The 27,500-nt window shown below is 49.9% G+C and overlaps 1 protein-coding gene across 4 annotated transcripts in view; it reads left to right on the plus strand.

Annotated features, from left to right (window-relative positions):
• Positions 1–27,500, plus strand: part of tcf7l2 (transcription factor 7 like 2) — a 170,234-nt gene that overhangs the window by 34,507 nt on the left and 108,227 nt on the right. For all 4 annotated transcript variants that reach the window (XM_083635491.1, XM_083635488.1, XM_083635489.1 and 1 more), the window contains exon 4: positions 23,945–24,046. In XM_083635491.1, the coding sequence (XP_083491617.1) occupies positions 23,945–24,046 (102 nt within the window). The remainder of the gene's footprint in view (positions 1–23,944; positions 24,047–27,500) is intronic.

Genomic DNA, 27,500 nt, shown 5'->3' on the forward strand with positions numbered 1-27,500 from the left:
CCTCTCTCTCTCTCTCTGCCTCCCCCCCTCTCTCTCTCTGCCTCTCTCTCTCTCTCTGCCTCTGCCTCTCTCTCTCTCTCTCTCTACCCCCCCCCCCTCTCTCTCTCTCTCTCTGCCTCTCTCTTTCTCTCTCTGCCTCTCTCTCTCTCTCTGCCTCCCCCCCCTCTCTCTCTCTGCCTCTCTCTCTCTCTCTCTCTCTGCCTCTGCCTCTGCCTCTCTCTCTCTCTCTCTCTCTCTCTCTGCCTCTCTCTCTCGCTCTCTCTCTCTCTCTCTCTCTGCCTCTGCCTCTCTCTCTCTCTCTCTCTCTCTCTCTCTGCCTTCTCTCTCTCTCTCTCCTCTCTCTCCTCTGCCTCCCTCTCTCTGCCTCTCTCTCTCTCTCTCTCTCTCTCTCTTTTTGGCGTAGACTTTTGCATATATCACAGGCTGGCAGGCTAAGAGCCTGGGACTTCCCCACGCCACACTCCAAGCCTTTGATCCTTTTGCTTTGGAGGTAACATCAAAAGACGAGGCATAGAAAGGCAGCTACTACTGTGAAGTTCAATGTTCAACTTGATGGCTCCCCTCCTCCCCCCCCTCCTCCCCCCGCTACATCCCTCAGCTGACAAAACACACAGTTTGTAGCCCAGGGTTTTCTCTCTCCCCCCTGACCTCACCTCCATAGAACCTCTCTGGCACAAAACAAGACCTCCTCCCCAGAAAAAACGCATAGATATACACATTCTGTCCCATGCAGTTCTAGCAGCTAGCCTTTACCTCTCTCTCTCTCTCTCTCTCTTCTCTCTCTCTCTCTCTGTGTGGATAGCATGCAGCATCCCATAGTATAATATTGCGGTGTGTTGCATCAATGCTAAGCCCGACACGTTGTGGTGGAGAGGTGAGCGCGCGAGGGAAAGGGCGTGATAGCGTGTTGTTTGCTGCACGCCCTGTTGGGACGGAGCCGTCCGCCTCTCTCTCGTCACTTCGCCCAGATCTGAGGAAGAGCGCGTCAGGATGCGTTAAGACCTTCTCTCTCTCTCTCTCTCTCTCTCTCTCTCTCTCTCTCTCTCTCCTCTCTCTCTCTCTCTCTCTCTCTCTCTCTCTCTCTCTCTCTCTCTCCAGCATGCTGTGTTGACACGGTGGGGGGGGGTGCACGCTAGCTAGCTAGCTTTCGCTTGCGGGGGGGAAAAACACAGAGTTTGTATTACGGAACGCCTCAGGATTTGAAACCTCGCCGATGCAAAACGTCTCGAATTAAGAAAGTATCCGATGAGACGGTGCATTCTGGGTCATTGCCGAGGTGTAGTCGCCTGTATCTCGATGGCACAGACGTGGTTAGGGTTAGGAGGTTATCAGATCCACAAAGCTGAGGTGCTCCACTAAATGCTCTTCCTCTTTTATCAGCTTCCCTGTCTGACTGCGCCAATTAGCAAAGACGTGCGTCTCTCCTCTCACTCTCTTTTGACATAGACACACTTTGCCTCTCACTCTATCATGCTCAGACACACACACACACACACACACACACACACACACACACACACACACACACACACACACACACACACACACAGACACACACACAGACACACACACACACACACACACACACACACACACACACAGACACACACACACACACACACACATACACACACACACACACACACACACCACACACACACACACAGACACACACGCACACACCAGCGCGCGTTTGGTGTATCATTAGTTTGGTGTGCGGGGGAGGCGGGCGCCGTGGCTCTCTCCTGCCTTAGCTGCGTGTCAATCACAGCGTGTGTGTGAACATCAGTTGTAATGATCTCCGTCCAGCCTGTCGGTGCGTGTTAGCGCCCGGCTTCCCTCGCCCCCGGAGCAAAGCCGTTCCCCAGCTAATAGATGCAAAATTAAGCTGATCAATACATGGCCTCAGCTCATTATTGACATGTTATCGCGGCGTGGGATTTTTGTCCGGGGGTTTTATACAGGGCTAGCTGCAGAAGCAAGGTGGGAGGAGCAAACGGAGCAAGTTAGCTGTTGGCCCAGGCCACTTCATTTCAACCTTCTAGTGATATTATATGAAGTTAATTTATTCGTACTCCACTGCAGCTAAGGTCTTAGATAAAACCGTGCCGCTCAACAGTCACGTAGTCACGTGACATTTCTTGCCCCGGAAGTGAGTTTCCCCTTCATTTTCTCTGTAGACATTTTAAAAATTATTATATTAACGAGTTTTAAGGCTGGAACCAAGCCAACCCGTGACCTACTGAATCATGAGGGACCATAAAACATTTCAGTCGGAGCAAAAATAAAAAACCGGGGGTGAAACGGTTTTTTTGACCCCACCCCCCTACCCCCTCGCCATCTTTATTTTTTGTTTTTGCTCCGACTGAAATGTTTTATGGTCACTCATGATTCAGTAGGTCACGGGTTGGCTTGGTTCCAGCCTTAAAAAACATTATATAAGGATTTATTTTCGAAATGTCTGTGGAGAAAATGAATAGGAAAGTCACTTCCGGGGCAAAAGATGTCACGTGACTGTTCAGCTCTATTGGAAGAGTAATCACCTGCTCAGTGGAAGGAAACGAGATGGAGACTTTGTAAAACACCATATTAAAGATTCATCAATAATTGGCATGTGTGCCCCTGTTTGTGTTGCGGGGGAGGAGGCTGGGGGACTCGTATGGACGGATCACCATGTGATTGAGCTAAGTGGTAATTAACCATGAGAGAGGTGTGTGTGTGTGTGTGTGTGTGTGTGTGTGTGTGTGTGTGTGTGTTGCTTTGCGAGCCTGTGTTTGCTGCTGTCTGTATGCTGTGTGTGTGTGCATGAAGATGTGTTGCTGTGTGTCAGGGAAGGGGGGGGGGGGGGTACAGAGGGCAGGAGGGGGGCGGAGCTGGCAGGGTTGATTTGGAGGTGAGCGCTGGGGGCATGTGGTCAGGTTATGGAGGGACAGGAGAGGGGGGGGGAGGAGCCACCCACGCTGGCCTGAGCCACACAGCCCCTCCTCCTCCTCCTCGTCCTCGTCCTCCTCCTCGTCCTCCTCCTCCTCCTCCTCCTCCTCCTCCTCCTCCTCCTCCTCCTCCTCAGGTCTTATTGTCATGGAAGCATCTCCCATTTTAATGAGCTCCAATAACCAGGCCCTTATTACTTATTTATTCATTAAGCGACCGCAGCAAAGCGGCAGTACCCCACTGTGTGTGTGTGAGCCTGTACGCACTGTGTGTGTGTGAGCCTGTACGCACTGTGTGTGTGTGAGCCTGTACGCACTGTGTGTGTGAGCCTGTACGCACTGTGTGTGTGTGAGCCTGTACGCACTGTGTGAGTGTGCCTGTACGTGCTGGTGTGGGAAAATAGTATATACGGTATATATATTAGGGCTGTGGTGATTCACTTATCTCCCGATTCGATACTATCACGATTCTTGGGTGCCGATTCGATTTATATTGCGATTCTTAAGTATTGCGATTCTACGATTATTGCGATTCGATATTACGATTTATTGCGATTTTTGTTTCTTTTTTTCTTTTCTTTTTTCAGTTTGTTTGCTTTTTTACACTAGATTAGAACATGGGAAAAGTTGAATCATACACTAGAGACTGTATATTATATCATGAGTAGGGCTGGGCGATATAGTTAAAAACAGGGGCGGACTGGGATCATAATGCAGGCCGGGTTATCGGCACTTCATCGCTATCGGCTGATAAAGGATTTAAAATGAAACATCATATGAACATGCTGATATCATCCAAGCTAGTTTAAGTAGGATGGATCTTACAGTTTTGTTTGAAAGAAAATGTTATATAAATGAAAAATATGGCATGTTTTACATAAAGTTAAAATAGTTTTCTTATTTTGAAAAGCATTTATCTCTGTATCTGAGAGTAGGCATAATAATGTGTTAATTTCACTGCTGGAGAGACTTCATGTTCTCTGAGATTGTGTGTGTGTGTGTGTGTGGGGGGGGGGGGTGCGCATATATCGGCATTGGCAGCCGGCCAAAAGAGTTGAGAAATATCGACATATCGATATCGGCAATAAATAATAATAATAATATGGTGCAGATCTCTAGTAACAACAATCATAGGTTCAGTTCAGTCTAATTGAAGCCAAAATAGATGGCTTAAAGCGGATGCATTAGCCTAGTGGTTTGGCTACAAAGCCACAACCTGAAACCATATTTGAGATTTTGAGTTGAAAAAGCTCCAAATCCAGCCTGGGCTTTAGGTATGCTGAGGGAGTAGGCCTCATGAATATGGAGGCTGTACCGCTTCAAGGTGTGTGTGTGTGTGTGTGTGTGTGTGTGTGTGTGTGTGTGTGTGTGTGTGTGTGTGTGTGTGTGGTGTGTGTGTGTGTGTGTGTGTGTGTGTGTGTGTGTGTGTGTGTGTGTGTGTGTGTGTGTGTGTGTGTGTGTGTGTGTGAGAGAGACCAGAACAGTCTGAATGTTTGTTGTTTGTTTCTATGATTCTTTTGTGAAGATTAATTGCCTGTTGATGTGTGTGTGTGTGTGTGTGTGTGTGATGCCTTCCACATAATGCTTTCTGATGGATGAATATGCGTAGGTGGAAGTGTGTGTGATGGTGCGATGGTGTTTTCAGCAGGAATATGGGAAGTCTTTGTGAAGCCCTGTGAGTGTAGTGTACACACTCTCTCCCTCTGAGGCATGTTTCCTAGCTTCCTTATATCCAGTCTAGCATTTAACTAATTCATAGAGAACTCTGGGCAGAACAAAACCAGACTCCCAACATCAAGGGCAGCGTTCAGCTCTCCTCCAGCACAATACAGAAACACAGCCTTGTTCTCCAGCACAACGTGGGCGCTGCTGCAATCAGCTTCTCTCTCTCTTCTCCCTCAGCAGCTCTCCCTGAGCTGCTGCTCACCTTTTTAACTCTGCCCCTCCCTGCTACGCTCCCCTAGCCCTACGTCCTGCAAACAAAGGTAAAGCATGGAGTGTGTGTATGGGTTGCCCAACCCTCCCCCTCCTCCCCACCCCCACCCCAGGCCTGCCCTGGCCCTTGCTTGCGTAAGGGGCTCAGACACACCTCTAGGCCCTGCAGACATGCCTGTTCAGCTGCTCCACGTCGCCTCCAAGTAGGTCAACTCCAACCGGCAAGGTCCAGGAACTGACCCCGTAGGAACTGACCCCGTAGGAACTGACCCCGTAGGAACTGACCCCGTAGGAACTGACCCCGTAGGAACTGACCCCGTAGGAACTGACCCCGTAGGAACTGACCCCGTAGGAACGGACCCCATAGGAACTGACCCCGTAGGAACTGACCCCGTAGGAACGGACCCCGTAGGAACTGACCCCATAGGAACTGACCCCGTAGGAACTGACCCCGTAGGAACTGACCCCATAGGAACTGACCCCATAGGAACTGACCCCGTAGGAACTGACCCCGTAGGCCTCTCCACTTCCCCCACCTGAGATAAGGGTCTACTGCAGACTGTCATTACCACTCGTGCAGGTTGAATCAGACTCTTGATGATGATGGCAAATGCTTGAATTCAAAGTGGCTTGCAGTTTAGAGACACACGTCTTCAGCAACTGGCAACGGGCTACATGCACAACTCCACTACTTCCTGAAATTAGTCCAGCTTCTTTATTTCCTGTCATCACTATTGGATGAAGTGATTAATGTCAGGTGTGCTGCAGTCACAACAATGATCAGGCACACCTGATTAATCAGTTCATCCAATAGTGTAGGACAGGAAATAAAGAAGCTGGACTTATTTCAGGAAGTAAAGGAGTTGTGCATGTAGTCTACTGGCTCAGTTTGTCACCGTAGTGATTAAAAGGAACTACCGGTATTCACCGCTCTTCAACCGTAGCTCTGTCGATCCAAAGTCAGGACATAGTTGTGAAAAACATCAACAGTTTTTTTTTTTGCTCTCTCTGTCTCTGGGGTGCGGCTACTTCCTAGAACCAGTGACGTCATCACTGGTTCTAGGAAGTAGAGCAGATGTTGAAGCTGCGCCGGCCCCGCATGGCCGTTATTCGAACTGCAGATTGCTCTCACAAATTTCCGTATGCACACACATCGGATTGAGGGCTTTAACGAGCCTTAACGAGCCATACCAGCTGGCGGGGGCGGGGCCTTTCGGCTGGCAGACGAACGGGGGAGCTCTTGGGTTGCAGGAAACATGGGAGCAAGTTCAACATTGTTCATCTGCATTATGCTAACTGTACTAACCACATTGCAGGGATGCAAAGCTGGTTGAAAAGCGGCCAATAGTTCCTTTAAGGAAGCCAATGAAAGCATTCCAGAGTTGTATTAGGTAGGTTATATTTGTGTCCAAGGGAAGAAGGCAGCCAAGGTTATATTTGTGTCCAAGCCAGGAAGAAAGGCAGAAAAAAAGCGTCACCAAGATGGAAGAACAGCAGGAGGAGCACCTGAGAGCAGGAGGCAGGCGGCCTGATGCTAAAGATGCCAGTGCGCCTGTTCATTAGTGGCTCTGATGGAAGACTAGCCAGCTCCTGCTGCCCTTCACCCTTCCTGCCACTATTTATAGAGCAGCCAAGAGCTCCTCTTAATGACACAGCCAGAGGGACAGAAGAAGAGGCGGGGAGGGGATACGGGGGGGGGGGGGGTGACACAGCCAGAGGGACAGAAGAAGAGGCAAGGAGGGGATACGGGGGGGGGGGGGGGGGGGGGGGCATAAGTCAGAAATGGAACGCTGTTTACTTTCTGAGGCTTGTTGAGAAGTCAGTGTGTGTCGGAGGCCCACTGCAATAGTGTCACCCACGCACATCCTCGGAGACTGTGTGTGTGTGTGTGCCCTCAGGTTTGTGACTTTTTGTGGTGGTCCGTCGTCATCATCCGATGAATTTGTTAGCCCGCAAAATAGCCACTTCACATGCACGACCGACCGACGCCGACCGGCGTCCAGTCCGACTTGGCGGAGAGCTTTTTCCTATTTCTTTGATCCGAGGAGACGATGTGGCGTTGGCCACACCGTTGCGCAATCCTTTGAAACGTTGCCGGCCAATCAGCTGCTGTTTGAACAGCTCATTTTGTCCACACCTGCTCAGTAAACAGTGTCAGAGCGAGACCGTACTTATCGCAGGAACCTGTGTTTAAGAGAGCGTTACTAACTTCCACAACAGCCCAGATAAAACTCAAGAGTTCATGGACATATATCTAAAGAAAGGGCACACACGAAAAAAAAGATCTATTATAAACTACGCAGTTCTCAGCCCCCCCCCCACACACACACACACAACAATACCTTTTGAGATGTTCCAAACCGAGCCTGTTTGCACGGAGCCAGGCTTCAGTTGAAGAGGTGAGTAAGCCTGAGTTGGGCGGAGAGGAAGGAGAGGTCACGTGCACATGGAAAAAGCTGGTATAAAAGTGTCAGGTTGAGTTTGTCTGTGAGGAGGAGAGACGTGGAGTTTGAGGTGGAGGTGAAGAGACGTGGAGTTTGAGGTGGAGATTGTTGGCAAAGAGGGCGGGGGATAGGAGGTGAGGAGTGGAGGAGTGGAGGGTTTTGCAGCAGCCAGGTCGGCGGCCTCGGCGCTGTCAGGGCCGGTGGAACCCCCTAGCGGTTCTGGCTTTGGAGTAAATATGGGCCCAGCGGACCCCTTCCCGCCCCGGGGCACACAAACCCCAGGCCTTCCCACACTCCACTTTTATTTTCCTGCAAAACGCCTCTGGCTATCATGAGCTGGTGGGGCGGCTTTTTTCAACGCTTTTTTTTCTTTAATATTTACTCATAAAATGTGCATTAGAAGAACTGAAGCAGTCATGAAGGGCCCTCTCGTGTCGACTAACTTTCGCCCGGTTTCGGCCTGCGCTTCATAATGCTATTTCCCTCCTACGGCTTGCAAATCCATTTCTCTGGAGTGCTACTCCACACACACACACACACACACACACACACAGCAATGTATCGTATAGGCTAGTTGGTTGGATTGGGGGGGGGGTACTCTTTTTGACCTGAGGGATTTCAAAGGGTCTGTATTGCATTACGTTTCTCCCGCCCTCAATTACAGAAAATTACTATCCCGCCTCAACAAATGATCTTTGTATAAGCGCGTGTTGACATCCTCCCCTGCACCTGTGAGTGAGGACAAAGACACCCAGCAATATCCACAGCAGATCAAGACAATAATAGCTCTGCTCTCTTTTTAACGCTGTAGAATAATGTAGTTAAACTGGACGGACTAATCTCTTAAGCTCTGTACAGCTAACTGACACTGCTTTCAATGGGCTCCTCTCACTAGCCTTGATCCCTGCACATCCTTTCTGCGTGGACTCACTCTCCCTATAAGGGGCAGCAGGGCCTGTGGACCAGAGGTGCTTCAAATGTGGCTGAGCGCGTTACTGCTCAGGTGCAAGTATGCATGTCAGAGTGGATGTGTGTGTGTGTGTGTACACACACACACACACACACACACACACACACACACATCCACCATGCGTGTGAATAGCTCTCTCATGTCTGCACTATGAAGCGACCCCTATGGCCACAGATGGGCCAGGGGTCTGCAGGACTCTAGAGCAACACCCATGATCCATATGCTGACTTTAAACCCAAGCTGCTCTCTCCATCTCTCTCCTCTCCCTTCCTGTCCTCCCTTCTCTCTCCCTCTCTCTCTCTCTCTCTCCCTCTCTCTCTCTCTCTCTCTCTCTCTCCCTCTCCCTCTCTCTCTGTCTCTCTCTCCCTTGTTCTCTCTCTCCCTTCCTCTCTCACATTGTTGACATGGCCGGAATGTGTGGTGCAGCCTGTACCACCGATGGACCTCATCCTCTGTCCCAGGGGCTTGGGTGCTACATTAGCACATTTGGTTTGATTGGCCTGGAGCCCTGGCTCTTAATCCAGAAGCAAAGGAACAAGCCATGCTCCGGCTGCCAGGCAGCATGTGATGTGATAGACACATCAGATGGAGGCTTGATGGAACAGAAGCAGGTTGACAGGCAGCATGTGATGGTGATAGACACATCAGATGGAGGCTTGATGGAACAGAAGCAGGTTGACAGGCAGCATGTGATGGTGATAGACACATCAGATGGAGGCTTGATGGAACAGAAGCAGGTTGACAGGCAGCATGTGATGTGATAGACACATCAGATGGAGGCTTGAGGGAACAGGAGCAGGTTGACAGGCAGCATGTGATGGTGATAGACACATCAGATGGAGGTTTGATGGAACAGAAGCAGGTTGACAGGCAGCATGTGATGGTGATAGACACATCAGATGGAGGCTTGATCGAACAGAAGCAGGTTGACAGGCAGCATGTGATGGTGATAGACACATCAGATGGAGGCTTGATGGAACAGGAGCAGGTTGACAGGCAGCATGTGATGGTGATAGACACATCAGATGGAGGCTTGATGGAACAGAAGCAGGTTGACAGGCAGCATGTGATGGTGATAGACACATCAGATGGAGGTTTGAGGGAACAGAAGCAGGTTGACAGGCAGCATGTGATGGTGATAGACACATCAGATGGAGGCTTGATGGAACAGAAGCAGGTTGACAGGCAGCATGTGATGGTGATAGACACATCAGATGGAGGCTTGATGGAACAGAAGCAGGTTGACAGGCAGCATGTGATGGTGATAGACACATCAGATGGAGGCTTGATGGAACAGAAGCAGGTTGACAGGCAGCATGTGATGGTGATAGACACATCAGATGGAGGCTTGATGGAACAGGTTGACAGGCAGCATGTGATGGTGATAGACACATCAGATGGAGGCTTGATGGAACAGAAGCAGCTTGACAGGCAGCATGTGATGGTGATAGACACATCAGATGGAGGCTTGATGGAACAGGTTGACAGGCAGCATGCGATGGTGATAGACACATCAGATGGAGGCTTGATGGAACAGAAGCAGGTTGACAGGCAGCATGTGATGGTGATAGACACATCAGATGGAGGCTTGATGGAACAGAAGCAGGTTGACAGGCAGCATGTGATGGTGATAGACACATCAGATGGAGGCTTGATGGAACAGAAGCAGGTTGACAGGCAGCATGTGATGTGATAGACACATCAGATGGAGGCTTGATGGAACAGAAGCAGGTTGACAGGCAGCATGTGATGGTGATAGACACATCAGATGGAGGCTTGATGGAACAGGAGCAGGTTGACAGGCAGCATGTGATGGTGATAGACACATCAGATGGAGGCTTGATGGAACAGAAGCAGGTTGACAGGCAGCATGTGATGGTGATAGACACATCAGATGGAGGCTTGATGGAACAGAAGCAGGTTGACAGGCAGCATGTGATGGTGATAGACACATCAGATGGAGGCTTGATGGAACAGAAGCAGGTTGACAGGCAGCATGTGATGGTGATAGACACATCAGATGGAGGCTTGATGGAACAGGAGCAGGTTGACAGGCAGCATGTGATGGTGATAGACACATCAGATGGAGGTTTGATGGAACAGGAGCAGGTTGACAGGCAGCATGTGATGGTGATAGACACATCAGATGGAGGCTTGATGGAACAGAAGCAGGTTGACAGGCAGCATGTGATGGTGATAGACACATCAGATGGAGGCTTGATGGAACAGAAGCAGGTTGACAGGCAGCATGTGATGGTGATAGACACATCAGATGGAGGCTTGATGGAACAGCAGCAGGTTGACAGGCAGCATGTGATGGTGATAGACACATCAGATGGAGGCTTGATGGAACAGGAGCAGGTTGACAGGCAGCATGTGATGGTGATAGACACATCAGATGGAGGCTTGATGGAACAGAAGCAGGTTGACAGGCAGCATGTGATGGTGATAGACACATCAGATGGAGGCTTGATGGAACAGGAGCAGGTTGACAGGCAGCATGTGATGGTGATAGACACATCAGATGGAGGCTTGATGGAACAGGAGCAGGTTGACAGGCAGCATGTGATGGTGATAGACACATCAGATGGAGGCTTGATGGAACAGGAGCAGGTTGACAGGCAGCATGTGATGGTGATAGACACATCAGATGGAGGCTTGATGGAACAGGAGCAGGTTGACAGGCAGCATGTGATGGTGATAGACACATCAGATGGAGGCTTGATGGAACAGAAGCAGGTTGACAGGCAGCATGTGATGGTGATAGACACATCAGATGGAGGCTTGATGGAACAGAAGCAGGTTGACAGGCAGCATGTGATGGTGATAGACACATCAGATGGAGGTTTGAGGGAACAGAAGCAGGTTGACAGGCAGCATGTGATGGTGATAGACACATCAGATGGAGGCTTGATGGAACAGAAGCAGGTTGACAGGCAGCATGTGATGGTGATAGACACATCAGATGGAGGCTTGATGGAACAGGAGCAGGTTGACAGGCAGCATGTGATGGTGATAGACACATCAGATGGAGGCTTGATGGAACAGAAGCAGGTTGACAGGCAGCATGTGATGGTGATAGACACATCAGATGGAGGCTTGATGGAACAGGAGCAGGTTGACAGGCAGCATGTGATGGTGATAGACACATCAGATGGAGGTTTGAGGGAACAGAAGCAGGTTGACAGGCAGCATGTGATGGTGATAGACACATCAGATGGAGGCTTGATGGAACAGAAGCAGGTTGACAGGCAGCATGTGATGGTGATAGACACATCAGATGGAGGCTTGAGGGAACAGAAGCAGGTTGACAGGCAGCATGTGATGGTGATAGACACATCAGATGGAGGCTTGAGGGAACAGAAGCAGGTTGACAGGCAGCATGTGATGGTGATAGACACATCAGATGGAGGCTTGAGGGAACAGAAGCAGGTTGACAGGCAGCATGTGATGGTGATAGACACATCAGATGGAGGCTTGATGGAACAGAAGCAGGTTGACAGGCAGCATGTGATGGTGATAGACACATCAGATGGAGGTTTGAGGGAACAGAAGCAGGTTGACAGGCAGCATGTGATGGTGATAGACACATCAGATGGAGGCTTGATGGAACAGGAGCAGGTTGACAGGCAGCATGTGATGGTGATAGACACATCAGATGGAGGCTTGATGGAACAGAAGCAGGTTGACAGGCAGCATGTGATGGTGATAGACACATCAGATGGAGGCTTGATGGAACAGGTTGACAGGCAGCATGTGATGGTGATAGACACATCAGATGGAGGCTTGATGGAACAGAAGCAGGTTGACAGGCAGCATGTGATGGTGATAGACACATCAGATGGAGGCTTGATGGAACAGGAGCAGGTTGACAGGCAGCATGTGATGGTGATAGACACATCAGATGGAGGTTTGAGGGAACAGAAGCAGGTTGACAGGCAGCATGTGATGGTGATAGACACATCAGATGGAGGCTTGATGGAACAGAAGCAGGTTGACAGGCAGCATGTGATGGTGATAGACACATCAGATGGAGGCTTGATGGAACAGAAGCAGGTTGACAGGCAGCATGTGATGGTGATAGACACATCAGATGGAGGCTTGATGGAACAGAAGCAGGTTGACAGGCAGCATGTGATGGTGATAGACACATCAGATGGAGGCTTGATGGAACAGGAGCAGGTTGACAGGCAGCATGTGATGGTGATAGACACATCAGATGGAGGCTTGAGGGAACAGAAGCAGGTTGACAGGCAGCATGTGATGTGATAGACACATCAGATGGAGGCTTGATGGAACAGAAGCAGGTTGCCCCGTCGAGTGCAGCTGAGCAGAATTCAGTCTGCAGTTGCCGTGTCCTGTCATTCACACTAAAGATTTATGAGGAAGTGTTTTAGAACCCCTCCCCCCCCCCCCCCCCCCTCCCCTCCACACACACACACACACACACACACTTTGTCGATAGCGTGTATTGACGTTTGGTTAATGTTTGATAAGATGTGGAAATAATGGTGGTTTATTTCGGGGAGGATCAGAGTCTATTAGCACTGCTACCAGGAACGAGTGTTTTAGGCCAAATTGCTTCTGTGCCGGCCTGTTAAATTAGTAACACCAGTGGTGGAAGCTGCTGTGCAGACGTGTGTGAGGGTCCCTAACCCTACCATGAGCTGTGACACTCGTACCAGGGCCCGTCCACCATGAGCTGTGACACTGGTACCAGGGCCTGTCCACCATGAGCTGTGACACTGGTACCAGGGCCCGTCCACCATGAGCTGTGACACTGGTACCAGGGCCCGTCCACCATGAGCTGTGACACTGGTACCAGGGCCCGTCCACCATGAGCTGTGACACTGGTACCAGGGCCCGTCCACCATGAGCTGTGACACTGGTACCAGGGCCCGTCCACCATGAGCTGTGACACTGGTACCAGGGCCCGTGATGACAGTCCGTGTGTACTGGGTTAACACTCTGTTGCTCATGACATGCCAAACTTGGGTTCTGCAGCAGTCACTCAAACATGGCCGAGCGGTCCAGTGTGCCAGTAGTAGGCGGCCCTCGAAAATTTGATAGCAAAATCGCGGGAGGGGGAACGGGGGGGTTAAGGTTCCCTGGAGACCACCCTGCTTTCTTTATCAGCACGCCCTACCCCCTGCCCCCTTGTGCTTGCTACTATGGGAAAGCTCCAGAGGACACAGGGAAACAGAGAGCGAGAGTGAGTTCATCCCTCTGTAAGGATTTAGAGGAGTCCCTTGTCTTTCACTTCATCAGAGACAATTGAGTCATTCAGTTCCCATTGTGGGGCTGGCCAGGCGAGGAGGGGTGCAGGGGGGGGTCGACTGAAAGGGAAGGGGGGAGAGGGAGAAGCCGTTTAGCGCTCAGCCCAGAGCCGGAGCACAGCCACCGGGTGGGGGTTGCCGAGAGGGAGGGGGGCTGGTTGGGGCAGAGAGAGAGAGAGAGAGAGAGAGACTTATCCTGGAACTCCAGAGCAATTTGTCACATTGGAATGGCTCTTGAGTTACCCGGGGGGCCCCCTCATAGCGGGAGAGTTGTGGGGAGCGGGGAGGGGCCGGCCTGGAGCAGCAGAGAGGGGTCAGAGGTCATGGCCCTGCTCAAGCCCGGGCGGTGCGTCCGTTAGCACGGCGGCGAGGAGGGAAGCGGGCGGGCGGACGGGCAGAGAGAGAGAGGAAGGAGGCCAAGGCCGTGGAGGGGAGGGGGCAGGGGGGGGGGTGTCGGAAAGCCCGGGTGCTTGCCAGGGCTTCGTGCTCCTTGGCATGCTTGTAAAACCTGCAGGAGAGATTAGTGTGTGAGAACATTTGCAGTAGAGAGCCAAAGTAAACGTCACTTCCTGCTTCAGCACTGTACCAGAGATTTTCATCCGCTATTTATTTTCCCATAGACATTTCGTAAATGCTTATAAAAATAGTTTTACTTGGTCAAACCAAACGGGTCAGCTTTAGAAACAGGAGAAACCATAGAACATTTCACTCCCACCAAAACGTAAAAAAATCCCGGATTTAAAGAAAATATTTTTTCTCTGTTGTTTTTTTAAGTTTTGGTTGGAGTGAAATGTTCTATGGTCTCTCCCGATTCTAAATATAGCTGAACCGTTTGGTTTGACAAAGTAAAACTATTTTTATAAGCATTTTACGAAATGTCCATGGGAAAATAAATGGTGGATCAAAATCTCTGGTACAGTGCTGAAGCAGGAAGTAGGCGGTCACTTTGCCTCTCTATAGCAGGGCTGAAGTGGAGCCGCCTGTCAGGGCATGCGCTCTGGCACCCTGCCTCACTCTTTCACTCTCTCTCTCTCTCTCTCTCTCTGGAGTCTGTTTGCCACACTCTAGGGTGTCACCTTTACCCTTCTCAACCTCCCCCCCCCCCCTCAGAATGTCCCCTCGCTCGACCCCTCCCCCTCGCTCGACCCCTCCCCCTCGCTCGACCCCTCCCCCTCGCTCGACCCCTCCCCGGCTGCAGTCCGGTCGCGTCTGAATCCGTGCGTGTGTGGGGGCCCTGTGTCCACACGCATGCATCTGGCTCGGACACTGGTTTGTCTGCGCGGGCCGCGGGGTCGAGCCCACCAGTCTGACATGGCAGGACTTTCCCATGACTACAATCACAATGTCACCCCCTCTTCCCCCTCTTCAGCACCGGCCTGTCCTCCAGCCCCTCTGGCACCAATGGACGCCGTCTTGAATTACCTCATAGATGACAGCAGCTCCGTCACTCTCTTCCTCCTCTACCACCGCTAGCCCCCCCGCCCCCCCTCTCTCTGCCCAGGGTGGGTTAATGCCCAGGCTGGGGGGTCCATAAAAACCCACAAGACCACAACTCTGCGTTTTTACAATCTCTCCCTTTTTCCACTCTCAGGACATGCAAACAAGCGTAAACAAACCCCGATTTTCTTTGCAGTAAAACTAAAAGCCTTCTGGGGCTCATAAATGAGTGGTAGTGGTAGAGAAAGACCAGGCCCCTAAGCACGGGTTGTAACCGAGGACATGGAATCAATAACTCCCTCCAGCATCTACCACTGGCAGACACCCCACAGTGAACTCTTCCCTCCAGCGTCTACCACTGGCAGACACCCCACAGTGAACTCTTCCCTCCAGCATCTACCACTGGCAGACACCCCACAGTGAACTCTTCCCTCCAGCATCTACCACTGGCAGACACCCCACAGTGAACTCTTCCCTCCAGCATCTACCACTGGCAGACACCCCACAGTGAACTCTTCCCTCCAGCATCTACCACTGGCAGACACCCCACAGTGAACTCTTCCCTCCAGCATCTACCACGGGCAGACACCCCACAGTGAACTCTTCCCTCCAGCATCTACCACGGGCAGACACCCCACAGTGAACTCTTCCCTCCAGCGTCTACCACTGGCAGACAACCCACAGTGAACTCTTCCCTCCAGCATCTACCACTGGCAGACACCCCACAGTGAACTCTTCCCTCCAGCATCTACCACTGGCAGACACCCCACAGTGAACTCTTCCCTCCAGCATCTACCACGGGCAGACAACCCACAGTGAACTCTTCCCTCCAGCATCTACCACTGGCAGACAACCCACAGTGAACTCTTCCCTCCAGCATCTACCACTGGCAGACACCCCACAGTGAACTCTTCCCTCCAGCATCTACCACTGGCAGACACCCCACAGTGAACTCTTCCCTCCAGCATCTACCACTGGCAGACAACCCACAGTGAACTCTTCCCTCCAGCATCTACCACTGGCAGGCACCCCACAGTGAACTCTTCCCTCCAGCATCTACCACTGGCAGACAACCCACAGTGAACTCTTCCCTCCAGCATCTACCACTGGCAGACACCCCACAGTGAACTCTTCCCTCCAGCATCTACCACTGGCAGACACCCCACAGTGAACTCTTCCCTCCAGCATCTACCACTGGCAGACACCCCACAGTGAACTCTTCCCTCCAGCATCTACCACTGGCAGGCACCCCACAGTGAACTCTTCCCTCCAGCATCTACCACTGGCAGACACCCCACAGTGAACTCTTCCCTCCAGCATCTACCACTGGCAGACACCCCACAGTGAACTCTTCCCTCCAGCATCTACCACTGGCAGGCACCCCACAGTGAACTCTTCCCTCCAGCATCTACCACTGGCAGACACCCCACAGTGAACTCTTCCCTCCAGCATCTACCACTGGCAGACACCCCACAGTGAACTCTTCCCTCCAGCATCTACCACTGGCAGGCACCCCACAGTGAACTCTTCCCTCCAGCATCTACCACTGGCAGACACCCCACAGTGAACTCTTCCCTCCAGCATCTACCACTGGCAGACACCCCACAGTGAACTCTTCCCTCCAGCATCTACCACTGGCAGACAACCCACAGTGAACTCTTCCCTCCAGCATCTACCACTGGCAGGCACCCCACAGTGAACTCTTCCCTCCAGCATCTACCACTGGCAGACAACCCACAGTGAACTCTTCCCTCCAGCATCTACCACTGGCAGACACCCCACAGTGAACTCTTCCCTCCAGCATCTACCACTGGCAGACACCCCACAGTGAACTCTTCCCTCCAGCATCTACCACTGGCAGACACCCCACAGTGAACTCTTCCCTCCAGCATCTACCACTGGCAGGCACCCCACAGTGAACTCTTCCCTCCAGCATCTACCACTGGCAGACACCCCACAGTGAACTCTTCCCTCCAGCATCTACCACTGGCAGACACCCCACAGTGAACTCTTCCCTCCAGCATCTACCACTGGCAGGCACCCCACAGTGAACTCTTCCCTCCAGCATCTACCACTGGCAGACACCCCACAGTGAACTCTTCCCTCCAGCATCTACCACTGGCAGACACCCCACAGTGAACTCTTCCCTCCAGCATCTACCACTGGCAGGCACCCCACAGTGAACTCTTCCCTCCAGCATCTACCACTGGCAGACACCCCACAGTGAACTCTTCCCTCCAGCATCTACCACTGGCAGACACCCCACAGTGAACTCTTCCCTCCAGCATCTACCACTGGCAGGCACCCCACAGTGAACTCTTCCCTCCAGCATCTACCACTGGCAGACACCCCACAGTGAACTCTTCCCTCCAGCATCTACCACTGGCAGACACCCCACAGTGAACTCTTCCCTCCAGCATCTACCACTGGCAGGCACCCCACAGTGAACTCTTCCCTCCAGCATCTACCACTGGCAGACACCCCACAGTGAACTCTTCCCTCCAGCATCTACCACTGGCAGGCACCCCACAGTGAACTCTTCCCTCCAGCATCTACCACTGGCAGACACCCCACAGTGAACTCTTCCCTCCAGCATCTACCACTGGCAGACACCCCACAGTGAACTCTTCCCTCCAGCATCTACCACTGGCAGACAACCCACAGTGAACTCTTCCCTCCAGCATCTACCACTGGCAGACAACCCACAGTGAACTCTTCCCTCCAGCATCTACCACTGGCAGACACCCCACAGTGAACTCTTCCCTCCAGCATCTACCACTGGCAGACACCCCACAGTGAACTCTTCCCTCCAGCATCTACCACTGGCAGACACCCCACAGTGAACTCTTCCCTCCAGCATCTACCACTGGCAGGCACCCCACAGTGAACTCTTCCCTCCAGCATCTACCACTGGCAGACACCCCACAGTGAACTCTTCCCTCCAGCATCTACCACTGGCAGACAACCCACAGTGAACTCTTCCCTCCAGCATCTACCACTGGCAGGCACCCCACAGTGAACTCTTCCCTCCAGCATCTACCACTGGCAGACACCCCACAGTGTACTCTTTCGCTAATTACCACTGATTTAGACACAGTCTCAGGAAGGGCCGCGACACACTCACTCTCTCACCAACACTGGCACACCAACACACACTTACATTCAAACACACACACACACACACACACACACACACACACACACACACACACACACATACACACACACATACATTCAAACACCATACTGTACACACACGTAGTGGTCATCCTTGCTAGATGGCGATACAAACAAACCAGAGCTAATGTATTCACAACACTGCAGAATTATCAAGTCGCTAACTAGGTATGGACATTTTAAGTAACTAGGGAGCTTGCGTGCTACGCGGGCTCAATTCCTAGGCTCGCCCGCTATGCGGGCTCGCCCGTTCTGCAGCTCGCATTTGCAGCTCGGCCGCTGCGTGACATCAGTGATGATGTCACAGTGGGATTTATGACATCACAGTGGGACAGAGAAACAAACAGACAGAGCCCCAGCTCCCATTTATATACTGATGATTTCAATATTCGAGTACTCTTATTAAATAATGTACTTGGGTACTGGTTTGAAAAGTGCTGCCTGGAGCGCTTTTTGTGAAGAGAAAAAGCGGATTGTGATAACGTCATCTGAGCTTAGCTTAGCAGCTGCTAGCATATAGCATAGCTCAGTTCATCAGCTTAGCTTAGCAGCTGCTAGCATATAGCATAGCTCAGTTCATCGGTGCTTGCTCGCCCCTGTACACTGCACGGGAAACGACGCCCGACGTAGCTCAAATTCGGCCCGACTCTACACTGAGTCGACTCTACACTGAGTCGACTCTACACTGAGTCGTGCGGCTCACAAATGGGGTGAGAAAGGGATGTAATTTGTCGAGTGTCTGCTTGGCTGAATGGAGAAGCGTGTTACTGTCTGTCCGTCTGTCTCGTTTGCACCAGGATTCCCCCCTGCGTTTGTTGGATTCTGATTTTTTTTAAGCGAGTAGCCGAATGGTTGAAACTTTAATCGATTACTGATGTCTTGAACCAGTAGCCGAGTGCTCGTGCCCATCCCTAGTCGCTACCAGAGGTATGCAGGTTAACATGCTTATGGCCTCCCTCACTCAGAGGTATGCAGGTTAACGTGCTTATGGCCTCCCTCACTCATGAAATATGATGAAATAATCATGAAAATGGACCGAGCAGGTTTTTGTGGAGGCCCAGATTCGGCACATGGGCCCTATCTTAGTGGCCTTGGTACACGCGGAGGCTGAAGTGAAGCTGTATACAAACAGACAGCAGCACTGAAGTGAAGCTGTATACAAACAGAGAGCAGCACTAAAGTGAAGCTGTATACAAACAGAGAGCAGCACTGAAGTGAAGCTGTATACAAACAGACAGCAGCACTAAAGTGAAGCTGTATACAAACAGAGAGCAGCACTGAAGTGAAGCTGTATACAAACAGACAGCAGCACTGAAGTGAAGCTGTATACAAACAGAGAGCAGCACTAAAGTGAAGCTGTATACAAACAGAGAGCAGCACTGAAGTGAAGCTGTATACAAACAGAGAGCAGCACTAAAGTGAAGCTGTATACAAACAGAGAGCAGCACTGAAGTGAAGCTGTATACAAACAGACAGCAGCACTGAAGTGAAGCTGTATACAAACAGAGAGCAGCACTAAAGTGAAGCTGTATACAAACAGACAGCAGCACTAAAGTGAAGCTGTATACAAACAGACAGCAGCACTAAAGTGAAGCTGTATACAAACAGAGAGCAGCACTAAAGTGAAGCTGTATACAAACAGACAGCAGCACTGAAGTGAAGCTGTATACAAACAGAGAGCAGCACTGAAGTGAAGCTGTATACAAACAGAGAGCAGCACTGAAGTGAAGCTGTATACAAACAGAGAGCAGCACTGAAGTGAAGCTGTATACAAACAGAGAGCAGCACTGGGAAGAGAAGGAGCGCTGTAATGATTTGGATAGGGAAGAAGAGCACACCAGAGTGACCACATTCTGTCATTATTTTGACATGTGGAAGTTTTTGTTGGGGGGTGAGGGGAGAGTTGTATGTCCCAGTTGCATCAGAGGCCAAGAACCAAGGCCAAGATGACTAGTCACAAGTCTTCTTAGGGGGAGCTGCATATTAAGAGGGCCTCTGTTGAATGTTGAGTTTACACCAGATCCATTTTTCATGACTTGGCCTTTGGGCTACCAAGAGAAGCATCTGTGGCCCCAAGGTTAAAGGAGAATTTCGTTTTTTTTTAACCTGGACCCATCTCCTGGCAATAATTATGATTTGGCCACTCACCCAGCGATGTCTGCGGCGTTTCTGGCCGTCCTAGCGTTGTTTTGAGATCAATAGCATCCAAGTCAGTTGTAAAATGGAGCTGATTTGGGGCCAAGTGTGAGCCTGTCTTTCCTGCATCTAAATAGCTATTTTTATTCCCGTTTTCGCCACATATCGTAATAATGTGATCCCTCAACATCCACCAGAGTGATATTTCGCCCCAGGCCATTTCCTGGACTCTCACAGGGATCAAATTACCTCAAACGTGATCTCGGTCACCAAGTCTCGTGAAGTCCCACGATACTTTCCTGCCGACTGGCCAACTACAGGTAGGACGCTTTGCGGTGGTGGTTTTAGCATAACCTATGTGGGGTTTGGCATAACCTTCGTTATTTCGAATCCCACATAGGTTACGCCAAACCCCACATAGGTTACGCTAAAACCACCACCGCAAAGCGTGTACCTGTAGTTGGCCAGCCGGCAGGAAAGTATCGCGGGACTTCACGAGACTTGGTGACCGAGATCACGTTTGAGGTAATTTGATCCCTGTGAGAGTCCAGGAAATGGCCTGGGGCGAAATATCACTCTGGTGGATGTTGAGGGATCACATTATTACGATATGTGGCGAAAACAGGAATAAAAATAGCTACCGTATTTAGATGCAGGAAAGACAGGCTCACACTTGGCCCCAAATCAGCTCCATTTTACAACTGACTTGATCTCAAAACAACGCTAGGACGGCCAGAAACGCCGCGGACATCGCTGGGTGAGTGGCCAAATCATAATTATTGCCAGGAGATGGGTCCAGGTTAAAAAAAAACGAAATTCTCCTTTAAGAAACAGGCCTGCAACCCTCCTGTGTTTCAGCTAGAAGGTTAAGAAACAGGCCTGCAACCCTCCTGTGTTTCAGCTAGCCAGCCAGCACCAAAAACCCTTGTTTCTTCTCAACCTCTCCCAGGGTTTCTTGATACAAGCCTATCTTATTTTGGCACTCCCTCCCACCACCCCCCACCCCACCCCCGGCCATTTGATCATGTGATACTTCCCTAGACTTGGTCACCAACGGTTTTGATTATTTGACATAATTTATGAACATCAGTTTGCCATTGTCCCTCCATCGTCCCTGCAAATTTTACTTTATGCAAATCCAGGGAACTCCTCTGAGTATTTGGCAGGCCATCTGAGCTGCTATTTGAATATACTGAACTGCAGTAAGCAGTTTTCCACAGGTTATTGATCTTACGGTGTTTGCTGTTGCTGCCAATACTGGGCTGTAGTTCCCCCTGCTTACAAGTAGAAGAATCTCAGGCCATCAACCTCTCAGTAACCTGACTAATGCCACAGGCCTCTCTGACCTCATTTCCTCAAACGGGATGGCCGTGACATTGATAAGCCCAGTTTAGACCACGCACTACAGCAAGGTCACCACCAGGGGAGCACTGGCTGAGAATGTCTATAGACCTTATTCGCTAACCCCGGACAGTGCCATATTGTTGACATACCGTCCTGCAGCTGACAACTATAGTAACGGCCTTATTGTCGTTTCTGTTCCATTACGAAATAGCGATAGTGATGACAGCAATAAAAACCCCAGAGTTGTTGTTTGTATGCTGCCGTTAATGCCTGTAATAAATAAACAAAAGAACGAGGTGAACAGACTTTGCTGTGAGGAGCTGTCAGAAAGTTTCCTAACTATCCACACACCTCTCCTGTGCTGCTGACGTATCCTCCGTCTCGCTCCCTTCACGTCTGTGGACGGTAGAGATAGAAACAAACCATGGGGACTTTATTGCTGTCATTACTACAGCCGTGTGTAACGCAGGTCACCATCCGAACACAATTGGAATGATACAGGTAACGCTAACGGCGGCTAGCTTCCTATAAACACTGCTCTCACATAGGTTGTCACTTAAGAGCTGCTGCGTTATGTCGAGAACATGGCGGCGGTGGGCGTGCCCGTACGTGAGTGATGTCAATGGAATAAGGTCTATAGCAGGGTTAGGGTTAGCAGGGGTTTTGAAAGTCTGAGACTGTGGGCCTCCCCTCAGACGCTGAGCCACTCAACATTTGAGAAAGATGAACTCACTTCTTTGTAACACCCAGAATAAAAAGCAGGCATCTCGCCGCACAACAACAGTGTTGGAGGCTGTGTGGGAATATGGAGGCTGAGCACATCTTTTCTGGAACTGTACAAAGATAAGGTTGTTTTGGGAAAAGGTCAATGTGGAGATGAATAATATTTTGGGCGATGAAATTTCAAAGACATGCCCTGTGATGTATCTTGGTAACATTGAGCATGTTGTGATGAGATAGGATCTCTACTTGATCAAAGTGTTACTCGCAGCAATAAGAAAGCCATTACCATTAACACCTGGACACAGGAATAGTGGTTGGAAATGGTTCAGGAGATCTTTGTAAATGGAACATATGAGACAGGACAAATGAGTACCTAATTACAATAAGTTGGTATGAATGTGGAAATAATCTCTGGACAACTATTATGTTTTTTTCTGTTTGTGTAGTTTGTTTTTACTTTTTTGTCTTGATGCCGATGTGCGTCTGATATCTTTTGTTTATATCTTTGTGAAAACCCAATAAAAACTTGAGTGAAAAAAAACATTGTGCAAGATAGCCTGATAAGATTGACATACTTAAGTTTTAACCAAATACATGAAGGCATTTATTAGTTTCTGACTCTGCAAAGTGTGGAAAACACTCGACTTCACCACCACAAACCAGACCAATTTTTTTTTTCTAGATCTGTGTACAAAAATTTGATTGAATGCAGGTATCGTTTGACTGGAGAAGTTTCAATAAGTAATGTGTTATTTCTGTCAATACATTAAAAGCTATCGAGTACCAATACCCAGCTTTAGCGCCCGCCCAGTTCATAACATAGACAGATGTTTCTCATGACATGACCCTTGTTTTCTGCTTATCTGTCTCTCTGCTTGAGTGTGTCACAGAGAGAGAGAGAGAGAGAGAGAGAGAGACACACACACACACACACAGAGAGAGACACAGAGAGACACACACACACACAGAGAGAGAGAGAGAGAGCGAGAGACTTCTGATAAAGGCCAAGTCAATCATTGATGGGAGCAGTCAGGAGGAGCGTGGTGCGACGCCACACTTTAACCTCTTTATGGGTTCCGAGGTGGCGACCAATAAAAGTCGACAACGGTCACATTTATGGCATGAGGTCATCTTAAAGCCATAAGCCCCACCCACACACCCGTTCCTGCAACCGAGTGAAAGCAGACACCTGTCAACTACATTCTTCAAAACGACCATCAAATCATATCTGTGCCCATTTTCCTACTCGCAGAGTGGGAACCTGGGTACCAAAGTAACAGTGTTGTGCCGTGTTTGTGAAATTAATGTGTGATTTTAGTTTACAGGACTACTGTATGAACTGTCAGGTACATGCTCAAGGCCGTTCTCACCCCATGGCATGTGCCATCCTCCTTAGGACCATTACCTGCCTCCTCATGTTTTTTACTTTCCACACCCATGCTCTCACCGAGAATGTCGACTCCCTTTTTCCTCTGATTTTGAGTTGTTTTCCTTCTGTCTTTGCTTTTTCTGCATTGTTAACATGTTTCGTTTCTTTCTTTCTTTGCATCCTGTTTCCTTTCTGCCATCCAGTACCTACAGATGAAATGGCCCCTGCTAGATGTTCAACCAGGAGGTCTTCAGAGTAGACAAGCACTTAAAGATGCCAGGTCCCCGTCACCGGCACACATCGTTGTAAGTAAACACTCCGCCCGGTCCTTCTCCTCTTTCTCCTCCCCAGCTCTTCTTCCCTTCCTCATGACGGAGAGACCAACCCTCCTCTCTCTTCCTCTCACCTGTACTGAAAACACCTCCAGGGTCCCCCCCCCCCTTTCCCCCATGAATGGATGTTTTGACTAGAAAAATACAGAATTATTTATTTGCCATAACCCTTAATTCATAGTGACACACGCAGGTTAGTTTGACGCGAGTTTTGCGCATCCCCACTCGTCACAGAAAAGCTCGATCTTTTGTCTGTTAGTGAGTGATGAGCAGGCCGGTACAGAGTAGCTTTGGGAGTGCAGCAGTTGTTCTTTGGACCGCCGCGCTGCCCGTTAAGTCCAGAGAAAACGACGGGCCCTGCCCAGACCAGCCCCGTACCGAGCCGGGTCATTCTCCAAAGAACCAACCCCATGTTGACAACTTTATTTAGTATTTTTTCCACGAGAATGACCTCATGCTGGACCACTCACATACTGTCTTTGAGGGAAGCGTGGGAGTTGTTTACCCTCTCCATAGAGTAGGAGCAGCGCTCTGGCAGGAGAGTTGGCTGGACAGCCATAGGGTGCAGAAGCAGCACATACACATAACAGAGTGTCCACCGCCGGCATGTCAATATCTAAGAGGCTAGCAGCTCTAGAAGGAACAGTTGGAACATGAACTTCATTCGTAGTTAGCCAAAGGCACAAAGTTTTCAGGAGGTCAGTGGAAAGGTTGAACGTAGCGAGGTGTACGTACGTAGTCGCAGGGTTAGCGAGCCAGGAAAATCAATGACAGTGAGGAGTGAGCAGAATTACTAGGTGACCACCGACGCCCTGGGCTATTATTGGCACTGCTGTTACTTCGGTTTGGGGGCGAGCGTCTTGTACATACTCTCATAACAACATGATCGTGTTATGAACGATTTGAGATGCACAGGCGTTCCAAGTTTGTAGACTCATGAATATGATATCTCCTATTGCAAGTCCAGTGCTGAAGCTAAGAATACATAGCGGACCCCTTTTGTGTGTAGAACAACAGAGTTAGCACTCATCACGCTTCTGGAGGCCACAATGATGGAGTGATGATTTCTGTCACGCAAATGACATCAAGTCCCCCGGGGCCTCTGAGTCACATATGACATTTGATCAGTTGGGTTATTTTTATGGTCTGTAATAAATACCATGGCCAACACTTTCCACAGTTCACCACTAAGTGAAAGTTGGCAAGCCCAGTTCTCCTTGGTGTTTTGCCCGTTTAAGTTAAGCACAGCTTAAAATAGCAGGAGTCGACAAGCCTGTTTATTTGAAAGAGAAACCTTGTCAAAAGTTGTGTTTAAGACAAAGAGCCGTCGATGACAATGTTCTTCAGAACAAAAGGAGACCAGCTCAGGTCCTCCTTCTCCTCTGCTGTGTTATTCTTTACAGCACAGAGGGCAGAGGTCATCTTCTGCTCACTTATTTTAGGAGATGCTAAGAGGGAGAAAGCGTCCCATCGCCTATGAAGTCATTAAGCTGCTCGTAGGCAGCAGGAGCTGCAGGTAAATACTTGAGCTTTTCTCCTGCTATGAGTCATATGGCTGTAAATACTGAACACCTCACGTCCGCCCGAGCTCCCGCCTCACCATTCACTTCTAAAGGAAGTTGGAGAACACAGCGGTGAAGCGTAACGCTTCAAGTTCAAATGCCTCGCACATTTCAGAATGCATTAGTGTCTCTGCAGACGTCCATATTGAATACATTATATATATATATATATATATTTTATATCACCGTGTTGGTTTTTATCGATTTGTTTATTTAGATTGATTTGCCGGTGATTTGTTTTGATCAAGCACCCAGGCTGGAGAGATCAGAGGCACCGCTCGCTGCACAGCCGCCCGACTCGCTGTCGGCAAAAGTGAATCAAATTGCATGTGAAGTGTAGCTTGTATTGTTGGTGCTGCTCCATCACCACCCCCGCTCCCCATCACCTCCGCCTGTGGAGGACGTCTGACTGAATGTTTCCGTGGTTTGCATCATACCGCCTGAACATATAGACAAGACAGATCACTGCGGACAACATGAGGGATGTCAGCCTGTTCCTCTCTCCTACATGATGGCCTGCGTGTTCCACTACGTCAGGCATACTCAACTTGCTTTGCCCGGGGGCCACTTTCGTGAAATTATAGGAGGCCAGGGGCCAGCTAATAAACAAACAATATACATTTTTCTGTAGTGGATTGTAGGTTTTTGGGGTGTCAGTCTAGTCAGAGTTTAGCCTGACAATGTTGTGCACACCGGATAGTTAGTTAAGTTAAGTTATTTAGGTTAAGTACATACATAAGTGCCTGGGTAGCGAGCAGACGGCAGTATTTGACAATTTAGCTGGAGCTCAGTCAAACTTTATTTCACGTTAGTTTTTAATGTGAATTAGATTCTAATTCACAATTAAAACTAACGTGAAATTATTAGAAAATGGTCGGGGGGGCCACTCTGCACCCTGTTGCGGGCCGCATCTGGCCCCCGGGCTGCAAGTTGAGTATCACTGCACTACGTGATCCCCTTATCAATAAATTGGCTTGTAAACGGTAGTTTCCTTAGTTTCCAAATGACACGGGAACACTTAGGCGCCTTGACCCCTCCCTGCCCGGAGCGCCTGCAGTCTGCACCGTCGCTGATAAGGAGCGGTCGATAGATAAGGACAACGTGCAGTTCAAGTGACCCTCAGACAGGTTGGTCACTAGGAAGGATAGGAGTATCGATGGCTGCAGTTAGTTAGACGTGTAAAAAAAACGGTCAGGGAAGTCGGTGGGCGAGGAGCAGACAGACGCTCTCGCCTCTGGCTGGAGGGTTCAGTCGAGGACGAGGTGGCGAGCTGCCGAGAATAGAGGAAGTGACCTCTCGCAGGCTGGTCTTCAATAGAGGAAGTGACCTCACACAGGCTGCTCTTTCTGAGGGCACGGCGTCTGCCCCTGTTCACCAGGCCCCTCAAAGGGGGGCCACGCCGGACCACCCTGCCTCAAAACACACCCCGCCGCTCAACTTTTATCCCATTGGCTGAAAGTTATATTTATCATATTTATCCAGCTATTGATGTGTTGTTGTTTTTTTTAGGGAGAGACTGAGATTTTTAGTTTGTTTTATCCCTCAAACAGCTTCTGAGAGAAATATCATACAGTAAATAGTAGGGGTGGGGATCACCAGATGCCCCATGATACGATATTATCACAATACTTAAGTCAGGATATGATAGCATTGCGATATATATATTGCGATATATTGTGATTTATTACCTTTTTTCAAGGCCCTATTCTCCCACAGGCCTTAGGCGCAAAAACTGGCCTTAAACGCAAAAAAAAACGTGCCTTGCGCCTGCCTCGGGAAGATAGCAACATGGCTTTAGGCCCCGAAATGCGCTTTACGCCAAACAGGCATGGCGCAGTGCCAGAATAGGCCAGAATGGGCATTTC

The sequence above is a fragment of the Poromitra crassiceps genome, assembly GCF_964638095.1.
Source record: "Poromitra crassiceps genome assembly, chromosome: 4".
Lineage (NCBI taxonomy): Eukaryota > Metazoa > Chordata > Actinopteri > Beryciformes > Melamphaidae > Poromitra > Poromitra crassiceps.